Consider the following 21,663-nt stretch of genomic DNA (forward strand, 5'->3'; position numbering starts at 1 on the left):
GTCGACTATCATGTTATGCATGATGATACATACATACATGATATCAACAATGCAATCGTCATACCACAGTCGTGACGGGTCCTTCACCGCAGCTCATCGCGATTGAAGCACACTAAATGCCCGCTCCACATCCTCTCGCGCAGCCTCTTGTCGTTGTGCAAAGTAAATTTTCTTTGGATCTGTTGGAAATTTGATCGTCTTCACAAATACGGGCCACCTAGGGATATCCCATCAGCCAAATAGTAGTCCATATCATGTTGTTTGCGTTGGCTATGAAACTAATGGTCGGACCCATGCCAAGGCACTGGTCATTGAAGAGGGGCGACGACAGTAGGACGTTGATGTCGTTGTTCGACCCGGTAATCCCAAAGTACGCTGTCAAATCCACAACTGGTAATCAACAACGGCTTCGACGATCATTGTAGGATTCTTGCCTTTGAACCCGATCATGTACATCCCTTTCCAAACGGCCAAACAGTTCTTCCACTCCCAATGCATGCAATCTATGTTGCCCAACATTCCAGGAAAGCCGTGCACCCTCTTGTGCAAATTCATCAGGCCTTGTTAGTCGAGATGGGTAGGCTTACGAAGATACGTTGGCCCGAATATGTGGATGATGCCCCGACAAAAATGCATTAGACATTCGCGGACAGTCATTTTACTGATGTGAAGGTACTCGTCGAACATGTCGGCCGCACCTCCATAAGCCAACTGCCTAATTGCAGCGATGCACTTCTGTATCGACGATAGTTCGGGCCTAGCCGCTCGCATCGCAACTCATCCGAAAGTACTTGTACCGGGCCTCTAACGCCAACACGATATGCAGAAAGAGCGGTCAGTGCATTCTAAAATGGTAGCGGAAAAAGGACTCCCCCCCAGTGGCTCCTCAACGAACAAACATTGGTGGTCAGTGACATGGTCCCGGGCGATTGTACGACAATGCTGGATCGGGCAAGGGACCTCCAGCTGCATTTGTTCCAGCAGGCGCCGTTCCACCCAAACGGTCTATATCCGCAGATGTACGCTCCCACAACGTGTCGTCGATTCGCTGTATTGGATCACCATCATGACCTATTCTTTGTAGAATATTCGTGTGGAATGTGAAGGAAATGGATGGAAAAATGAAAATGACATAGGAATAGGGTATTTTATAGATTTTTTTTTTTAAATAGGCGGCGAGCGATCGGCTAGCCGCCCTCGTCTATGCCTGATCTCTAGGGCGCTTTGCGCTCGTCCTCTCGGCTCGCCGCTCGCAATAGTGGACTAGCCGAGTGCCTAGCCGCACACCGGTGCCTAGCGCACCGGTTAATACGCTATTGTGGATGCTCTAAGGTGCCTTGTATTTGGTGAAAAATAAAAAAATATACTCCCCTTGTCCACAAAAAATAGTCAGGAGAAAAAACAGATAAAGTAAGAGAGATGTGAAGAATGAGTAAGTAAAGAATGGAAGTGAGGAGAAAAAATTGGGAAAGTACAAGAGATAAATTTTCTATTTTAAAAAAATGAGACTATTTTTTCTAGATATCTCAAAATGACAAAATGAAACTATTTTTCATGTACGAAGAGATGGTAATTTAATGTAAAAATGGTATGAAAAAAGCATTATCCACGCGTGTTCTGCATCTAAAATTATAGGAGCATCTAATTTTCAATTTGTGAATTCTATAATATTCTAATATTTTTTGTGAATTCTATAATAATTGAAAATATAAAATTGGTAATATCCTGATACATACATCTGGCCCGGTTTATCATGGGTCAAGTCCAGAGCGCTTTCCAAAATCCAAATCCAAAACGGCCCGGCTCACTTATATGTGATGAATTGCTTCCCCACGTATGCGGATAGATCATCAACAACGGTACCCAAAAACAAATACTCCCATTTTCCTCCTAATTTACAACTACTTCAGTGTTCTTCAGCTGCCATTAATTACTCAAAATTTCTGCTGCTAAATTCTGGTACTGTAATGACTTTCCACGCGCGCCACAATAGCCTCGTCTCATATAGGTATTTTTTGGTGTGTTATTTTTGTTTTCTACAGAATCTCTGTAATTTGAGATGAACTTTGATTTTCCTGATAGTTTCCTATATCTAGCCTCTGAGAAATTAGGCTGCTTTTTTTTTCCCTGTTATTCAAGCTATATTAATGACGAAATTAGTGAAGCTTTTTGCCCATGGCACGGGTGCCATCCGTATGTATCAGTGCTCAGAGTTGTTTCTTTAGTTTATTTATCCGCTGATTTTGTTTTGGATTTCATAATTTTGCTGGTTTTATTTGATCTCTATCGGGAAAATTTGAACTGGTGTTCCAATTGTAGCTTTAATTATGCGGAATGATGTGGTTAATAGTATGACATTCTTATGTACGCTTTCAGTAAACTAGTCAATGGTAGTGGTTGATTTATTTTAAAGAAATAGATAATTAGCAAGAACAGTACAATTTTGCAATGCATTGAAATGGACTTGGCACATGAGTAGTTGAACTTAAAATGTTGGTTGTGTAGTAGATCTCTGAGTTTTCCATAACAGTGTACAGACAAATGTACATAAAAGTAAATATGAATTGGATAATACTGTTTTGATGTATGTCACCTGTTAGGAACTTATGTTGAAGGTAAAAGATGGATATGCTGTAGTACTTCTCGTCATTGTCCACTTTTAGGATACAGTTGGAGTTGTCCACTATGATGGCTGAAACAAATAGAAAGCAGATTGAAATGAATCCTTACATTATGAAGTATGCTTTGGGAAAAAGCAGGACAAATAAACCATTTTGTTATTTCATTTTAATTTTTGGCTTTTAGTGGCAAACAATAGACAGATGTTAGTCTGATAGTAGTAGTACTATATCCAGTCTTGTTACGTTTATTATCTCTTCAGCCTCCTCTTGAGAATGAAAACCACGCCTCCCAAACCAAATTTCTTCTCATGATTAGCACATGAGGTCGTTAGACACTATAATTCTATTCCTTGGAACGCTTATCTACTGGTGCTTCCCTCTTTTCCGAATATATAGTAAATTAAAACATAACTCTTCTGTATAAAACTTGATGACATGAGTCTACAGAGCAGATTATTGATGAGATGGCCTATTCAAATTTATTAAACTTCTCATTAAGCTTCTGTTCAGACTTCAGTGATTGTTGGGCTGTTCAATTCGTTAAGTAATGGTTTCTGTTGCTTTGAGCTTATCTGGTCACTGGAAGGGAACTGTTGTGGATCTAGGTGACAGCGTACTCTGCCAAATGGATCCGATCTGAGAAAACTTGTTAGTTGTTACAATCAGTCTCTATTTGGTCCTATGAAACCAGCATGTCTGCATGAGAACATGATTCCAGATAACTGATGATTTTTCAGATCATACATTACTTGAAATGATAATGGTGGAACTTGTTTGATAATGACAATGGGCCCCACACACCATACACATTGATTGAAATGTTTCGTCTCTTGAGCCACTCCGCAAACTTCTACCCGTAATCGTGTGGGCCTGTGGCCACTCACTGTAATTCATGATTGTTGTTCATCCTTTCACCTCCATTTGCAGATCTTCAACTCCATGGTCTTCTGTTAAACCAACCAAAGTCTATTTCTTTAGCAGAAAAATCACTGGCCTTGATCATCTGATCTTTAGTCATCCTTGTATAAGGAAAAAAGGCCGTGTGAGAATATCAGATCTAGAAAATGGTAGACTTAGTGTTAGCTACAGGTTCTCAAATTTACAGAAGCAGTCCATCATCCTTAGCAAATTGAGGAGGCTAGAACGTCTCCGGCCTTTGGCTTCTGCTGATGATGGTGTGACAGTCAATGGAAGTTCTCAGTCAAGAACCAACAGTAATATGGAGGAAATAAGGTACAAACTGAATCAGTCTCTGCAAGATGAAGACTACAATACTGGCTTGGTGCAATTATTGCATGATGCTGCAAGGGTGTTTGAGTTAGCCATTAAAGAACAAAGCTCTTTGTCGAAGATATCCTGGTTCTCTACTGCCTGGCTTGGAGTGGACAAAAATGTTTGGGTTAAAGAACTTGCTTATCAGGTTAGCATTATATTCTAATAGGAACTTGTTGGGTTTATACCTTTGGGAAATAGCCATATAATTGCAATTGCACTATTTGTCTTGATAGTGTCGCAGGCATTAAGTTCCCCTATTAGCTTCACAATTTTCTAAGGTTTTTTTATTTTTTTTCAGGCATCTGTATTCTCTCTTCTGCTAGCAGCAAGTGAGATTTCATCTCGAGGGGATGGAAGAGACAGAGATATCAATGTATTTGTGCAGAGGAGGTGCGTACCATTTCAAGTTTGTAGCTTCTACATTTTTTTATAGCAATTGTTTGATTTAAATCTAGGAACAGTAGGAAGGTCTTCATGTTTGATTGTCTTTATTGTTTCTTTATTTAATACAATGGTTTGCTCTTTCATGTTGTTTATCATCGTCGGTTGAGGTAAAAAGAATTTGACATTGTCAGATTCATTCTTCAAGCTTCTGTTATGTACTTTGTCTTGATAGTTCTAGTTCTTCCTGAGGTTGGTCATTGGTGTGTCATTGTGAGTTACTGGTTACAGGTTTTTGTTTATTACTAGGAACTCCTCTAACACTTATATTTTTTTATTAGTGCAGCCTTTCAAAACAATCTTCTCCTTTAGAGAGTGTAATCAGGGATAAGTTGTTGGCCAAGCAGCCTGGAGCTTATGACTGGTTTTGGTCTGAGCAAATCCCAGCTGCAGTGACCAGTTTTGTGAATTATTTTGAGAAAGAGCAGCGTTTTTCCCCGGCCACTGCAGTGTATGTAAACTACCTCATTTCTCATGTGCTATACCATACAGTGATATTAACATGCTGATTGATGTGGATCACCGATTATATATATCTGTGAGATAAATCAACTTTCTACTGGAATTTTACAGGTTCAGAAAAGGCATGACCTCTGATTCAGGCAGTTCAAGTGACATATCTCTTCTCATGCTAGCTCTTAGTTGCATTGCAGCCATCATGAAACTTGGACCCACAAAAGTTTCTTGTGCTCCATTCTTTTCCATTATTCCTGACATAACTGGTAGACTGATGGACATGATGGTTGAATTTATTCCTGTTCGCCAAGCCTACCATTCGATAAAGGAAATTGGTCTGCATAGGGAATTTCTCATCCATTTTGGTCCTCGAGCTTCTGCATGTATGATGCAAACTGAATTGGGTGCTGAAGAGATTATGTTTTGGGTAGGTCTAGTACAAAGACAGCTGCAGCGAGCCATTGATCGCGAGAAAATATGGTCAAGACTCACAACCTCTGAAAGTATTGAGGTTAGCATAGATTTTTTTTTTGTTATTTTAGTTTGTTCCGATCACATGTCATACTACTGATTTCTATTATTGTTTTTATTATTTCTTGCCTTTGCTTATCTTATGACTGCTTTCTTGTACTGTATGAGGCATGTAAATGATTACAATAGTCTTACCTTTCCACCTTCACCTTCCCTACTAGAATCACTTTCCAAAAATCCCATGGAATGACTTAATCAATAAAAGTCTTGGTCATGTGAGGTGATAAGATGAGGATGAGAGGATCCTTGGTTTGGGGATTGTTCTCTTGCTGGTTTTGTGCCCATATACACTGACTATTTCGTCTCCACAACAAATGCATTTTTTATTCAGTTCAGATCATTTTGACTTACTCCATATATCATCAAATTGTTTTTTCATTTGCAATTTCAAAGAACATGAAGCTCAACATAGGTGCTCATCTTAGACTATTTGGAAGGTGGTAGAATGGTCTCAGATGCTAGGGGATGGATGTTTCAGTCATCTGGATTGTTTTCTCACTTTTCTTAATTTGGATTGTTGCCCATTTTCCCTCCCCTCTCTCAGGACAGTTGGAAGGCATTGCACTCTTGTAGTTTAAGTTTTATAACATGAATGTATTACCTAAGGTAATTCACTCTGTAGTTTAGATGTCACAATTGTGACAGTTTAAATAGTTAGATGCCTTTCTGCTATAATATATTATTTATTTTTGCAAAATATCAATGGATCTCTAGAGCCTTTGTTGTTCAAGGATTGATTTTTATATTCTTCTTATTCTGTTGTGTTGGAGGTACTTGAGAGGGATTTGGCCATATTTGGGTTCTTCATTGCTCTTGGAAGAAGCACACAGTCATTTTTGTTCAGTAATGGCTTTGAAACCATGGATGATCCACTTCAAGGGTTAATAAGGTGCAAACTCTAAATTAAAGATGCAGGCCCCTTATTCATTTCACTTTTGGCTTTTTCTGTGCCTAACTATCTTCTCAAAGCAGGCATCTAATTGGGGGCAGTGTGCTATATTATCCTCAGCTTTCAGCAATAAGTTCTTACCAACTGTATGTGGAGGTTAGCCTGAAGAATAAATCAATGTTAAGGTAAAAACTATGTTTCTTAAGAAACTAAAAAGTTTGTTGCTATGTAACAGGTTGTCTGTGAAGAGCTGGATTGGCTTCCTTTTTATCCAGGCTTCAGCAGTAACTCTAAACGCACATTTGGACACAAGCATATTGAAGGGCCCCCCAATGCCGAAGCTATTCCCCTGGTATTAGATGTGTGCTCTTACTGGATAGAGAGCTTTATAAAGTACAGTAAATGGCTGGAGAATCTGTCTAATGTGAAGGCAGCTAAATTTCTTTCTAAAGGGTATTCAACTTGTAGAATTCCAAATTCAATATGCTTGATACCCTATTTTTTTTTTTTTTTAATTTCAAATTACTATAATTAACTGTGCAGTTGTTTCCTTCACTTGTTTCAGTCACGAAAAATTGAAGACATGCATGGAAGAGCTAGGAATTCAAAGGTCAGTTGAAGGAGGGAACCTCATTGTGTTCCCCAACACTCTATTTTTCTATATATGTGTATGCTTCTGCAATAGAAATGGGAGAAATTTTGCTGCATTAACTTTTTTCTTGTGGATTGTTTGTTTCATGCTAGCATTGATTTGGATGAATAAAAATTACCCTAGGTAAAAAAGTTTTGGAAGTTGGCTCATTGATAATTGCTTGAGATCAGAGTAAATGATACTCCCTCCGTCCCTGAAAATTTGTCACTTATTTCCATTTTCGTCTATTCCACAAAATTCGTCACATTTCACTTTAACCATTTTTGTAGTGGGCCCCACATTCCGCTAACTCATTCACACTCACATTTTATTATAAAACTAATATATAAAAGTAAGGCCCACATTCCACTAACTTTTTCAACTTACTTTCCATTACATTTCTTAAAGCTCTTGCCAGGTCAACACATGACAAATTTTAAGGGACGGAGGGAGTATTTCGGTACATTAATCTAATTTGACACACTTATATGGATGCCTTTGACATGATATTTTTCATGGGAATTATAGGAGGATTCCTAATGGTTCTTTCACCGGAATTAGTCTTTACTTTACCTGATCAAGGCAAGGATGCATTATTTGCTCTATTGTGATCATGGAATGAAGAGACATGAATATTCTCCCTGTTATTTTAACCATGATCAGCTTGTCATTTTCCTCAAAAGATGTCATCATGAATTCCAAGATTGTAAATTAAACTCTTGATGCAAATAGTTCAGTTGATGACCAAATTTGTTGACAGGAATCGTTCACCAGTGGATAAAGAGTCACAATCATTTGATAAGGTAATTAGTATCATGCTAAATTGATCTAATTATTTGTATTTTATGAGTATCTTTGTTGTAAGCACCGGCAATTGAGCTTTAACATCTTACTTTGTTGGAGAAGTTAATCATCGAAGATGATAAAATTGTAGATGGCTAACACGCGATGTTAGTGAAAGAGAATCTAAGGAGTAAAGGTTGGAGTTATAGAATTCACACAATATTGGAGCATGAGATCGGCTTGATGAATTTCTGCTGACAAATACCTATACACCCTAAGTGTTTGACAAACGTATGAAATGACAAATTTGAATTGAGAGAACTCACGACTGTGTTATTGAGCTGAATTAAATAAGAAAACTCAAAAGGAAATATGAATCCTCACGCACGAGGCCTACGACTACCCTGTCCCGAAATCCGAAATTGACCTCACACAAAGATACCCTATTTCCCTAAAACAATCCTTATTTAATAGATTACTGCCAGAGTAATTTCTCTACTGAAAATAACTCTAATTATTTGAATAATTGAAAGATGTGGAAAATAACTGAAAGGATGACAAATCCTTTAGTTTCGAACCACTCCCATCCTAATCTTCAACTCGAATCTGCTCTGCCATGTCCTCAATTCCGTCAGCCCTGTTCACATCTTGTTGTGGCCATATCATCTCACACTCCTCTCGGTTGTAAACTTCTGCTTTCATATCAATTTCCTCGGCATCTGAATTAGCCTTGTCCGCAAGGCAGAAATAAGGAAATTGGCCCCCTACATCCGTGATGTCCAACCACGTAGCCTCCTCAATCGCATGCCCTGCCAATTAAACCAAAACTTGTTCCACCTCCTCTTCATCACGAAAAATATTGCGACGATGAAAGACTTTCTCAACCAAAACGTGTTCCATCTGTATCTGTAGCACGTTCACATGACCAAATTGTTAAGGAGTATAGGTTGAAGTTATAGAATCTACATAATAGAGGAGCAGGAGATCCGCTTGATGAATTTCTACTGACAAATACCCACACACCACAAGTGTTTGACAAAAGTATCAAATGACAAATATGCTGAGAGAACTCACAGCTTTGTTATTGAACTGAACTGAATAAGAAAACTCAAAAGGAAATATGAATCCTCATGCAGGATATTAAGTTATAATAAGTATCCCACATCGGTTATGTGACCTAGTCTAGCTTAGTCTCTTGTACTATATACATGGGTTTTGTTAAGTAATGAAATGTACTTACTACTTTTCTCTGCCATGTCTATATTCTTTTCCACATATATCTGTATTTTATTGTTCAACAGTAGGTAAATGTACTGAATGTGATGTTCTATTAGGAATTGGAAAATGTTGAAGTTTCCCTTTTACGTCTCGAAGAATTGCTTCAGGAGCTGCATGTATCAAGATCCAGTTCTGGTAAGGAGCATTTAAAAGCTGCCTGTTCAGACCTTGAAAGGATACGGAGGCTGAAGAAAGAGGCTGAATTTCTTGAGGTTTCTTTCAGAGCTAAGGCTGCTTCTATTCAGCAGGTTTGCTGAAACTTCCTAAACCATACAATGACTCTTGATTTTTTTTGTGAAATTTGCAGTTTAATACCTTCAACATGCACGACGTGTAAAATGTGGTTGCATTCTATTTTTTTCTCTAAGTACCAGAGTCCTTATAGTGATCCTTTTGCCTTGTGCGTACATATTGTTATATTTTAAACTTCACAGTTCACAATATCATACCTCTTCAGATGTCTAATATCTTGTTTCGTTGTTGTTTTTGCATACTAAAATGGATTTAGGAACATGGGCTGCAAATGTTTTAGATCTAAAAATGATGAGCGTTTCTTATGGTTGTTTACTGCTTTCTTGTTTTTGACTTGCTCACACGTGATATTATAAGACCATAATTTAACCAGTAGTTCAATTTCATTGAATATAACAGTATTACCTCTATTGTGTGCTACATCTGTTTGTAGGGTCAACTTGTGGAACTACTGTAGTGGATAAAATATTCTGTTTTTATTCGCATGTTTTAGAGTTATTCTTTTCATGTCTTGTCTGTATATAATTTTTTAACATCAGTCATCAGAAGTCTTCATGATTTTTGCTTGATTTAGAGCTATAATCCTTTAAAGGGAAAATTGGTTGGAAAACCATAAAATTTGGTCAAATTTTGGTCCGTCTTATGACTTTGAATATCGGAAGGAGAAACCATAAGATTTATCATTGTTTCAAATTGTCCCATGGCGAAATATACTGGTCCACTAAGCATATGAAATTGTTGATGTGGCACATACATGTCCATTGATGATGCAGCGCACTAGGTGACACAAACATGTGCCAAAGACGTCATTTTGGTTTATGAATCCAAAAAATCAAAATAAATAAACCTAATCTGATTATTAAAAAATGGAAATTAAGGGAAACACTAATAACCAAACCCTAGCTGCTACACCGAACGCCGCTGCTGCTGGGAGTCACTGCTGTTGCAGAGGAGTGGGTGGTGACCAGAATCGCGCTATTCATATCTGAATAGTGCGAACATTAACAACGCCTCACTGCTGCAACTTCACAGCAGAAATTTGCGTTCAGCCGCCTCCTCACTCTGTGATCAGCAGCCCAATCGGCGGCTCCCTCTGCTGCTTGAATTTGTTGGAGGGACGGAACAAAAGTAAAAAAGAGAACTTAATCCCCAAAACTCAAATTGTCAATTCCTCCATCTCCGATGCATTAGAGGCTGGGGCGTTTGCTTGAACCATAGGAAATTTAAGACATCTACCGACCCTGACCTTGAGCGGCGAGCGCACAACTTCAATTGGTGGTTTCTGCCAAAGATTGTAGAGAGAGGGTGACTGGAAAAGAAAATAATTAATTTAATGCAACCATGTTGTTTTGTTTCTCAACAGACGGCGTCGTTTAAATTGTCAACCGTTTTGTCCACATGATTTATCGGCTGCCACATTAGATATGATTTGCCCAAATTAGGCTTGTGGGACAAATGCAAAATATGTTATATGATAAATCCCATGGTTTCCCCCGCTGATTATCCAAGTCAGAATTTGAGTAAACTTCATGGTTTTTTTGGCAATTTTCCCACTGATTTATTTTGATCATCTTAAATGATACAAATGAAAAAGAACACTGTTAATCTGTTATTTTTCTTTGAGATTGTCAGTGCACACTATGTTGTGATATTTGCTGTTGTACAAACTAGTGATATAAATGCAATGAAATGTGAATTATGCTACGATGTGCTCTATTTGTTATACTCAATAAGATCGAGGCCCCAAATTGATTTCCGTGGGTTTTTTCTAATCTAAAGGGAGATGTCGATGGTTCTAGAACTCCAGGTGGTGAGCAGCCACATTATTCCAGAGGGAAAGTTGGTGAAAGTTCTGTTAAGAAGATAGATAATCGTAGCGGGTACAAAAATTTTAGATGACATTACACCTTTTGTTTTATTTTCATTCCTAAATTTTCATTTAATGATCTAAATTTGTTGTTGATCTTTTGATAGTCTTTTCTGATGATTATTGTATTTTTTGGGGTTACCTTTTCCTTCCTTCTCACTTGAGTTAGCAGTTCCGGTGGATTATGGGGTTTCTTAATAGGCCGCCCTAGCAAATCATCTGCCCTGAGATCTTCAACTGCCAATGACAGTGTATGCTCTGATTGATGTTAGAACTTGTCGATTGCTTTTTCAATTACTTGGTTATTTGCTGGTTTGATTCCTTTTGTTTTGTCTGTTGAACCATTTAAGTTCGAGTATCAAGATTGTTGTTTACAATGCTGGGTGCATCAACTCACGAATTATCTACTAAATGCCTCTGTTACCATGCAATAGGGGTAGTGCATGGTACAGATGATGCCTAAACTCCTTGACATTCCTTGATCATCCATTCTGGATAAATGTTATTGTAGTCTAATCATGTAGCATCTCTTAATGTTTGATTTACCCTTTTGGTATCTGCCCTGATTACTTTTGTTGTTCCCCATGGTTATCATCTACTGTTTTGCCTTTAGTAGCCAGAAATATGATTCGATCACATATATACCACACTCTCCCATTCATGTTTACCACACGGGATAAGAGGATGACAAAACTAACCGTGTCCCATATTATATGCTACTGGACTAGAGACTTGTTACAGTGTCTCATGTCGGTTGGGGTAAAAATCATTTTAATTTAGTGTGTGTGAACTATATATCTCATACCTGCACATGTAGCCCCAGATAGCTGTGTTTCTTTCTTTGAACTTTGCTGAGGTTGTGTTTGTCGTGTGCTAATTTTAATTTTTTCAAGAGTTTATAATAATTTGGATTCAATAGTTTATACATTTCCATATATGGCAGAATGATATGTTTTCTGAACAAGAAACTGCACGTGAAGAAACAGCTAATTCAGAGTCAAATGAAATTCAGCGATTTGAAATTTTAAGGAGTGAACTGATGGAACTTGAGCAACGAGTTCAAAAAAGTGCCGACCACTTTGAATTTGAAGAGGTACATTTTTCAGTCCTCTCTGAAAATTATTACCCTTTACCTTTTGTATGTTAGAAATATAGGTCTCTCTCGCAAGTTGTACTTTTTCCTTTCTTTTGTTTACACTAGCCCGTTTCTTTGATACTACCGGACACTTACAGTTAGAGTGTGCCTTTTTATTAGAAGCTGGTATGTTTTTGAGTTTTTGACATATAATCACGTGCATGACTTTGCTTGCGTGTAACCATGGGGCACTGTATGATAAAAGTTTTGATTCTTCTTTTGAGGACTTCTTGAAGACATGACGATTTTGTCAACTTGTTAAACTATGTTCATTTGCAAACTAAATGGAGTATAATAGTATTATTCTTCTCGTGAAACTTTAAACAGTGCTAAATTGTGGCTGGTCAATCTGCCCCCAGTCTTTTGAGTACACACCATCTGCTCCATTTCTTGTGTATTCATTTTTTCAGCAAACTTTAGATTGCAAGATGAGCATTGAGACTCGTGTAAAACTATATGACCTTTCTCACTTTTCAAGTCTCACCACTAAGTTGAATAGTTTTACTGCTAATTGCGAGGAATTAGGATACTACTTTTTTCTTTCAATCCCTTTTCATTTCTGATTTCTCATAAAATCGCTATAATGCTTGTGCAGGATGAAATTCAGGTGAAAGGTGATTTGTCCTCTTATGGAAATGATGATAAAGTGACCAAGTTGGTGCAGATCGAGAAGAAAGATGGTCTTATTGAGAAATCTCTTGATAAGCTGAAAGAAACAAGCACGGTTTGAATTTCTCAATGCTATATTTGACAGTTTGAGTTTGCTATGTACTTTGTTACTTGTTTCCATGTTAAAGATATGAGCTGATAAATTTTCATCCATTTCCTGTTACATTTTTGATGTCTGAAATATTTTTTTGTCTATGAGCAGGATGTCCTGCAAGGAACTCAGCTTCTTGCAATTGACACTGCTGCTGCTCTGGGACTGCTTAGAAGGGTGTTAATAGGGGATGAATTAACTGAAAAAGAAAAACAGGCCCTTCGAAGAACATTGACAGATTTGGCATCAGTAATTCCGATTGGAGTTCTCATGCTCATTCCGGTAAGTGATAGACATTTTCCTCTTTCTGATAATTATGGAGTCAGCCATGACTAGAATAGTCTAAGTGGTTCATGGTTTGGCTTTATTTTGTGAGAAGTCACTTTGCTGATAATTTATGTTGTCACTCACTTCTTTCACATCTTTGTGCTCGTTCATTACCTTCTTATCCATTTGATTTGCCATTTATAAGTGTTCATGACTGATCAGAAAATCTTAACATGAACATGGGTATCATGCACCAGCAGATTAGGTGTAGGGAGATTAAGTGACTCTAAGTTGCTTCCCACATCCCATTTTTCAAAAAAATTGGTCTGCTAGATAAAAAAGACTTTGCTGCATGATAAAAGATTCGAAAATCCCTTCAACTTCTCTTTGATTCACTACTGATAATGCATGACATATATGGTGCAGGTTACCGCAGTTGGTCATGCTGCTATGTTGGCTGCAATTCAGCGCTACGTGCCATCATTGGTATGTACAAGTAAACCCTTACTCTTTGATTGATGAAAAACACAGCCTGAGACAAGTTCTTTTGTCGCCTGCAGATACCTTCAACATATGGACCTGAAAGGCTAGATCTCTTGAGGCAGCTGCAGAAAGTGAAGGAAATGGAAGATGAAGTAAGTGTGAACGAGAACTCTGAGGAATAATCGCAACATAGAGATCTCCTCCTTTCGTTCTGCAAAGTCAACATTTTATAGGAAATCTCGTTGCTTACAACTCTTGGTATATAGAAGGCATACATATTCACTGCCTGCTACTCCAGGCAAGGAAGGACCATATTATGAGTCCTAGGTGACGTCCCTTTCAAAAACGGTCTGAATATTCGATGTTTGTAAACTGAGGCATCGTTGTTTGTACTTTGTTGTATGGCTATCTTGTATATTAGTACTATTCTTTTGTTCTCTCCCTGTACCACGACCTTGTATAGCATGTTTGTATGATTTTTGTTCTTATGTGGCCCTTACTATATAACATGATCTATAATTGTAGAATTACCAATATGCTAGGGTAATGTGTATATAAGCAACCTAAACCTTTTAAATTTGTGTAGTATATTATAGTTCGTGTCAAGCTACAGAGGTTTTATTTTGGTATATTATGTTAGTTCCATAATTGTTATCTGATTAATTCGCCAATTGGTGTCGGATCCCATCTCTATTGTTCTAGTACATTGTTTTTGAGGTTTTGGGAATGCAGATAATAATGCCCCTATTTTATAACCTTTCTAATGAAGATTACTCATCATTTTAAAGCCCTAATAATGGTGATTCATTTTTAAAAATAGAAGTACTTTTTATCTCTATTTTATTATTTCTCTCTCCACATAATACACAAGATAATACTCTATCAGTTTACAAAAATTAGTTTCATTTGTGTACAATACTAGTTTTAATGAGAAATTGGTAAAGTAAGAGAGAAGGAGAAAAAAATAGATAAATTAAAAGAGATGAGGAAAAATGGATAAAGTATAAAAGAGAGGAATAAAGTATGAAAGATAAACATTATATTTTTTAAAATAAGACTCTTTTTGTGGACATTCCAAAACAACATCATGTACTATTTTTCATGGATGAAGGGAGTAATGTTACACAAAGGTGGTGTTCGTTTTGCTAAATAATATAATACCAAGATATAATATAGGATTAAGTTGTGAGATTATTTTAATTGGAGGGGGTTGGCCATGACTAATTATCACATAATTATCCGTCTTGGATTGAGTTGTAAGATTCAATCTCATGAGCCAAACACACTACATATTAAATCTTGAGATACAATCTTGCAAATCGAACAACCACAAAATCTTATGTCGGCCAATAAAAGAGTCATCTTCCCTGGTATGAAGGGAGTAATAGTTACTACCTCCATACCACATTAGGAGTCACCTTTTGTAGGGGCACGAGTTTTAAGAAATATAAAGAATAATGAATTGAAAAAGTTAGTAGGATATGAGATTCACTTTTTTATATTGGTTATATAATAGAATGTGAGTGAAGTGAGTTAGTTGAATGTGAGACCTACTTACCATTTATGGTAAAAGTGAAATGTAAGTCTTATTGTAGAACACATTAAAGTGAAAATGTGACTCTTATCAAGTTAGATCCTGTATTACACTTTATAAAGCTACTACTCCCGCCGTTCTATAGTAATGTAGGCGTTTCTTTTCGACACGGATATTAAGAAAAATTGTTTTAGGTGAGTTAAGTAAAGGGATAACAAAGTAGAAAATGAAAAAGGTAGAGTGATGAAGAGAAAAAAGTAAGAGAGAGTAAAATAAGTGTAAAAAAATGTATTGACTTTTACTAAAAAGGAAAATGACTCTATTACTATAGAACTTACCAAAATGACAAAATAACTCTATTACTATGAAACTGGAGGAGTTCTATACTACTATTTAGATGAGTTTTGAGAACTGCCTTCCAAAATATTTTTCACTTTCGTCCTAATTGAACATAGTAAATTGTGATTTTCTTTATTGAACTAGAAGTTAACACCATTAAAAACTTAACCATTAAAGTTGCTACATAAACCAAAAGTTACAATAGAGAATATGGAACAATTTTTTAATTTGATCATTTTAATGTCACATGCCCTTTCCTAAAACATTTCATAAAACACACTCACGATAAAATAAAATCCACCAACACTTATTAAAATTGTTCATATTTATAAGATTATTTTATTTTATTGTGAATGTGTTTTAGAGCATAACCAGTGCTACGGACTTCCCGTCGCTCTTTCCGAAAACACCTCCGGCCACGTCATAAGGACTTCCCATCCTCCTGCCACGTCATAAGGACTTCCCACTGCACAATCCGCCCTTTCCATCGTCCTTCCCGTGCAGACTTCCCGCAATAAAAAAATTTCACAAATTCACAAATATTCAATTTACGTTACGGAATTAAAATTTCGATATGGAATCGGATGGGGAAAATGCAACGATTTTATTTAAAAAAAACATACATATTTAAACTAAAAAAAGTACATGTTATGCCTTGAATCTCTATATTTTGCCGCTAGCCGAACGAGGGTCTCGTTGTATATATAGAGTTTGCAACGAGCCGTATATATAGAGTTTTAAAAAATGATAAAATTGGGAAGTCCGCGCCGGACGTCCGCGAGTCGCCACAATGGCGGACGTCCGCACGCCCTTCCGCCAACGGCCACGCCCCTCCCGCGTCCTCATGGGATGTCCGCGTCCGTCTTTCCACGCCTTAATGGCGAACATCCCGGGCGCCCTTCCTGGAAGCCTCTCCGACGTCCGACGGGAAGGGCGCCGCTAGAGATGGAGCATCTCCAGTCGGAGGACTTCCCCGACGCCCTTCCCAAATACACCTCCTGCCACGTCATAAGGACTTCCCACCCTCCTGCCACCCTTCCCATCGCTCTTCCCGAGCGGACTTCCCGCAATTAAAAAAATTCACAATTATTCAATTTACGTTACTGAATTAAAATTTCAACGAGCCGTATATATAGAGTTTTTTTTTTTAAATACCGGACGTCCGCACCTCTCCGCAATGGCGGACGTTCGCCCGCCCTTCCATCCGCCCTTCCCGCGAAGGCGGTGCCCTTCCGGTGTCCTCACAGGACGTCTGCGTCCTCCTCTCCGTGCCACAATGACGCCCTTCTCCGATGGACTTCCCGGAAGCCTCTCCATAGGACGGCGGGAAGTCCGCCATTGGAGATGCTCTTAGAAAATGTTTTAGGAAATGACATAGGTGATCCGCTTTGATTAGAGTGAATTACATTTTTAGGCTCTATACTTTCAGCGATGAACATTTGCGGTCCCTATACTTGTAAAATATCATTTGCAGTCCATAGACTATACCACTTACTCGTTTTAGGTGTTTTTTTCACTTTTTGACCATATTTTTGGACAAATACGCCCCCAGAAGCCTTAGGGTATTTTTGAACACTCACTATCCAAAAGTAGATACTTATTTTGATATTTATGTTAGATTGAGTACTTGAACTATTATTTGTGTTTTATTTGATAATTTTTGTTTGGATTAGTTATAGTGTGGGAGTAAAATGTCCTGGTCATTCCATACCATGATGGCATAATAACTTGGCGTGCCTCACCATTAATTTAATTCTTTGATAAATGGAATTAAAAAAAGCTCACAGGCCACGTCAATTGCACACTAATAGCACAAAATAGAGAGATCCATTTAATCATTTTATATAAAGTGGCATAATATTAAATTTGGAAACTACCATGAAATTAATTGGAATGCCATGTATATACGAAGTACACGGAATATGTATTTGACATTGTGATAATATTATACGTACATATAAAAAAGTAATCATAATGCATTTACAATATTGGCGTGCCATTATTTTGTGTATATATTACTATTAAACACATAAAAAAATTAATCATATTGCATTTAAAATAATAATATTGTTATGTAATCAGTGTGCCATTACTCTATACTAGTTTTACCACCCGTGCTATGCACGGGCCATAAAACTTGTAAAAAATTCTAAGATAAATGAAATAAAAAAAATGTAGATGATAAATATTGTATAATTGTGCTTGCAGGCAGAGAATAAATGTCTAATTAAAAAGCACATTGTAAATATCAAGACAAATTTTACCATATCTATTTCCAATGAACAAATATTTTTTTTGAATTTTAAACGCAAATATGAGTGGAATAAATAAAATATATTACAGAACAAAGATAAGATAATGATGATTATATACATACATTTTTTTATGAATAGTAAAATAAGTCCATTAAAAAAAACACAAATATTCATAAATAGGAACTTACACAAAAATCAACAATTCAATAGTTCAAAAGTTTTAAAAAACTTCTTTATAAACAATGTTAACAGTAGAATCACCATTGCTTTCATCTTCTTCATCTTTACATACCAAAATCTTCAAACCTTCACGACTTGTGACTCTTGATATAGCAACGTACAGTTGTCCATCAAGAACATCATCACTTATAACAATAGGATAGAGCAAAATTAGTAAAAAAAATAGTACACAATATATAATTAGAGTATTACTTTCCAAATTAAAAGAATACAGATAATTTAATAAAATTTAAAAATATTACCAAAAATTTACTATAATAATTTAAACAATATTACCAATTAGAACCTAAAGGACCTCCGAATAAATGAGCCCACGAAAGATTAGCATCTTTGCCCCAACAAATAAATAAGAGCCCAAAAAATTACATGCCCAATCCAATAGCCCAACATATTAAGTTGTACACTGAAACGTTTCCTTCGTAAAAGTTGTAACAGTGAAGATTTTAAATAAAAGTATGAAATAGTAATTAATAGTACTAATTTGAATTAGCTTCAATCTCTCAATTATTTATTGATAAGATAAAACAATAATAATGCCTAAGACTCTAGGGTTTGAGATTCAATAGCCTCCCTATTTCCCTATGAAACTGACGGACCAATCCTTCCTCCTTTTACCCCACCTCCATCGCTGCCTCCGTTACTCGTCGGCCATGGTGTCGCCGGCGAGCGACCCCAACCGACCATAGCTCCACCATGTCTCTCTTTCAAATTATTCTCAATTGGTGAACCCAATTTTATCTCCCACAAAAGCATACGGCGAATCGACGCCATCTCCGGCTAAATCGAATGGTCTATACTTTGCCTACCGTCCAATCTTAGTCTATTTCTCACTCGGCCTCACCTTGCTAAGCATCTCTCCCTCAATCGATGTCCAGAATCAAATACCTCAAAACCCTAACCCCTAAAGCGCGAAAAAGGGAAGAACTCGAAGTCCTAACTTAATTATGTTCGAGAGTGTCTACCAAATCGAAGATAGCATCATTTCAAAGGTGGATTTGAAGAGAATCACAGTTTCTTCACCAAAACCGAGCAATCAAATTCTCAAAGGTAACACAAATTTCACAACCTATGTATTTTTACTACTCAATCAATGTATGTTGCTTCAATAAGTTATCACTTATTACAAAGAATACGAATGGAAATGCATGTTTAGAAGCTAGTGTAAAAAAGAACACTATTTCCAAAGAAGACATAATGATGACAAAAACCCTTCACATGAAAAAATAAGAAATAACAAATAGTATCCATTTTCATATTATGTCAGAAACTATTTAGATATTACCTATGAACCGTTTAAACAATAATGTGGATTGGATTTTAATCTTGAGAGAAGGAAATATTTATAGAGAGAACAAATCAAGGCATGGACTATACCTAGAAATATCTGCCACTTCCCAAGAAAACAGAATGATGAGAAAGACCTTCCACTTAACTAAGTTTTGTAATTTATATGGTAATAAAAACAATTCAGGAATATCAGATATGTAATACTAATCTATTTTCTTATATGGTATGTTTAATCTACTCTTGAACTCAGGAATATCAGATATGTAATACTATCTATTTTCTTTTTAATCAAATTTTCATCTACTTGAACTCGGGAATATCAGATATGTAATACTATCTATTCTCTTTTGAATCAAATTTTCATCTAATCACTTATTAAATTCAAATAATCACTGCAAAACGTTTTTGAACAATTCAGGAAACAGCTGCTCTTAAATGAATAATAAGGAAACATTAAAACCTAATTGCATTTGAATGTTCAATAAATTGGCCCAATCAGCACCAAATTAAATAGCTTATTTTGGGATTTTTTACTATTTAACAATAGCATTTATTGCAGGAATACAAATAGGGTTATATAAAACCCTAATAAACAGTAGCCGCCTCTACTATAGCAGAAAAAGGAGAGAGAGAAACCTTACTGTATAAAGGTGATTACAACATGATCATTTTATAAACCTGCAGAGGACTGATTCAAGCATGAGAGCTATTAGAGTCTACAACAGAATCTGCCATCATGGGAAGAAAAGAGAAAAAAGACAGACAAAAGGTATGCCATATATTAAATTTATTATGTCTACAAAATACTGATAATTTTACATATTTGTTTACATTATAATAATAATGAAAGAAAAATTTACATATTTGTTTACAGATGATGTAAATACTAATGAAAGAGAATCTGTTCAAGTCTACACACAAACATAATCTCTTACTTAATAATTCAATGATAGATACATAGAGCATAAATGGTCTGAAATTCCTTTTTTTTTTTTTTGTCAGATTTCATCATATAATTTTAGTTATATGAAAATTTCATAAATGTTGTTAAATTTTGATTAATATTTTTCCAGTTGATTCTGGAACTTGTCATAAATCATTTTTGAATGAATTCAATAGATAGATACAGATAGCCAACATATATAGAATAAATAGAAAATAATGGCATATTGAATGGTCTCTCTGACTGGCAAATTTAATGACACATGGTCCAGACGCCTTCCTTCTAGGATAAAGAAAGAGTGTTTCTATAAATGGTTATAGAAAGGCACACATTGATGATGATGCTCATTAGTAATATAATATTTTGTGTACCTTACAGGAACCAAGGACTAAAGCTGAATCAAAATAGCTTTGTGAAGATGGAACAAAGATTGTTTCCAGTTCGTGCACAAACATAAATAACAAACAATTATAATCTTAAAAGGTAAGAAACTTTCAAACTATATGATTTCAATTGAATATCTATTTGGTTTAAGACATGATAAGTAGAGAACTAACATATACACATTGAATCCATGAAACTCAACTTCTTTTATTATGTTTTCTCAATACAGTCTTACTTTATTTGAAGTAAAGCTCTACTTGGTTTAAAATCAGGTTTGTATAGAACTACCAAATACACATTTAATTCCATCAAATTATACTTGAATTGTATTGTTTTCTCAATACAGTCTAATTTGAGTTATATTCATCTATGAATTTAATAATAGTTAGGGAAGTGGATACTAATTATATTATTAAGAAAATGATATATATTTTATTTTAAATGTTGTATCTGTAACATCATTCCATAACTCCTGAATGTTTGCTTAGATTTTAACTAATGATGTATTTAATTTTTCAGGTATGGATTGCAAAGATGTCTAAAGGAGCATGGAATGGCTTGAAAGAATGGAATAAATACATAATGTAATGGTAGTAAATAGTTAATATTGTAATAGAATAGTAGTATACTGAAAGTAGGCCTTCATGATGGCAGATATAGGCCTTCCTCTACACAACTTTCCACAAAATGGCCGAAAATTCTACAATCAAGCTACATTTAACAGGATTTATGATATTAACACAAAATTGATGCAAAAAAACATAAAAATACAGTTGTTAAAATGTCCAGTTTCCCGCCAAAAAGGGCAAAACTGGCATTTAAAAAAGTTCCCAAAAACTCGCACTTTATATATTGATAGATATGATAATAGGAGTATTATGCACGGTAAAAAATAGTATAAATTACATAAATATAATTTATTATGCTAAATTTTATGCGTAAATTTTTTATATATATGTAAATATAAAACAAGAAAAAAGAAGTCTTATCCATAAAATCCAAAATAGTACTA

At 36.0% G+C, this 21,663-nt stretch overlaps 1 protein-coding gene across 3 annotated transcripts; it reads left to right on the plus strand.

Moving 5' to 3' along the window:
* The first annotated feature begins 1,849 nt into the window (after nucleotides 1-1,849).
* Nucleotides 1,850-14,155, plus strand: LOC125221552. 3 transcript variants are annotated; one of them, XM_048123680.1, is made up of 18 exons: nucleotides 1,850-2,008; nucleotides 3,549-4,041; nucleotides 4,195-4,286; nucleotides 4,624-4,788; nucleotides 4,911-5,304; nucleotides 6,095-6,213; nucleotides 6,297-6,369; nucleotides 6,449-6,666; nucleotides 6,779-6,823; nucleotides 7,605-7,647; nucleotides 8,962-9,153; nucleotides 10,937-11,037; nucleotides 11,194-11,275; nucleotides 11,968-12,117; nucleotides 12,755-12,883; nucleotides 13,031-13,201; nucleotides 13,613-13,672; nucleotides 13,747-14,155. In XM_048123680.1, exons 1-18 carry the CDS (start codon nucleotides 1,968-1,970, stop codon nucleotides 13,849-13,851), a joined length of 2,673 nt encoding a protein of 890 aa, XP_047979637.1. In that variant the 5' UTR covers nucleotides 1,850-1,967; the 3' UTR covers nucleotides 13,852-14,155. The 3 variants fall into 3 exon arrangements, with proteins under 3 accessions (XP_047979637.1, XP_047979638.1, XP_047979639.1); XM_048123681.1 differs by having other exon boundaries at nucleotides 11,197-11,275; XM_048123682.1 differs by lacking the exons at nucleotides 10,937-11,037; nucleotides 11,194-11,275.
* Nucleotides 14,156-21,663: the final 7,508 nt, after the last annotated feature.

Source organism: Salvia hispanica, chromosome 4 (assembly GCF_023119035.1).
Source record: "Salvia hispanica cultivar TCC Black 2014 chromosome 4, UniMelb_Shisp_WGS_1.0, whole genome shotgun sequence".
NCBI lineage: Eukaryota > Viridiplantae > Streptophyta > Magnoliopsida > Lamiales > Lamiaceae > Salvia > Salvia hispanica.

Excerpts from the sequence above, each read along its gene's own strand:
- LOC125221552 (XM_048123680.1), top strand. The coding sequence starts at position 1,968 with ATGACTTTCCACGCGCGCCACAATAGCCTCGTCTCATATAG. Across the intron at positions 6,370-6,448 it reads CTTACCAACTGTATGTGGAG|GTTGTCTGTGAAGAGCTGGA; the intron begins GTTAGCCTGAAG and ends GCTATGTAACAG. Across the intron at positions 11,276-11,967 it reads CTTCAACTGCCAATGACAGT|AATGATATGTTTTCTGAACA; the intron begins GTATGCTCTGAT and ends CATATATGGCAG.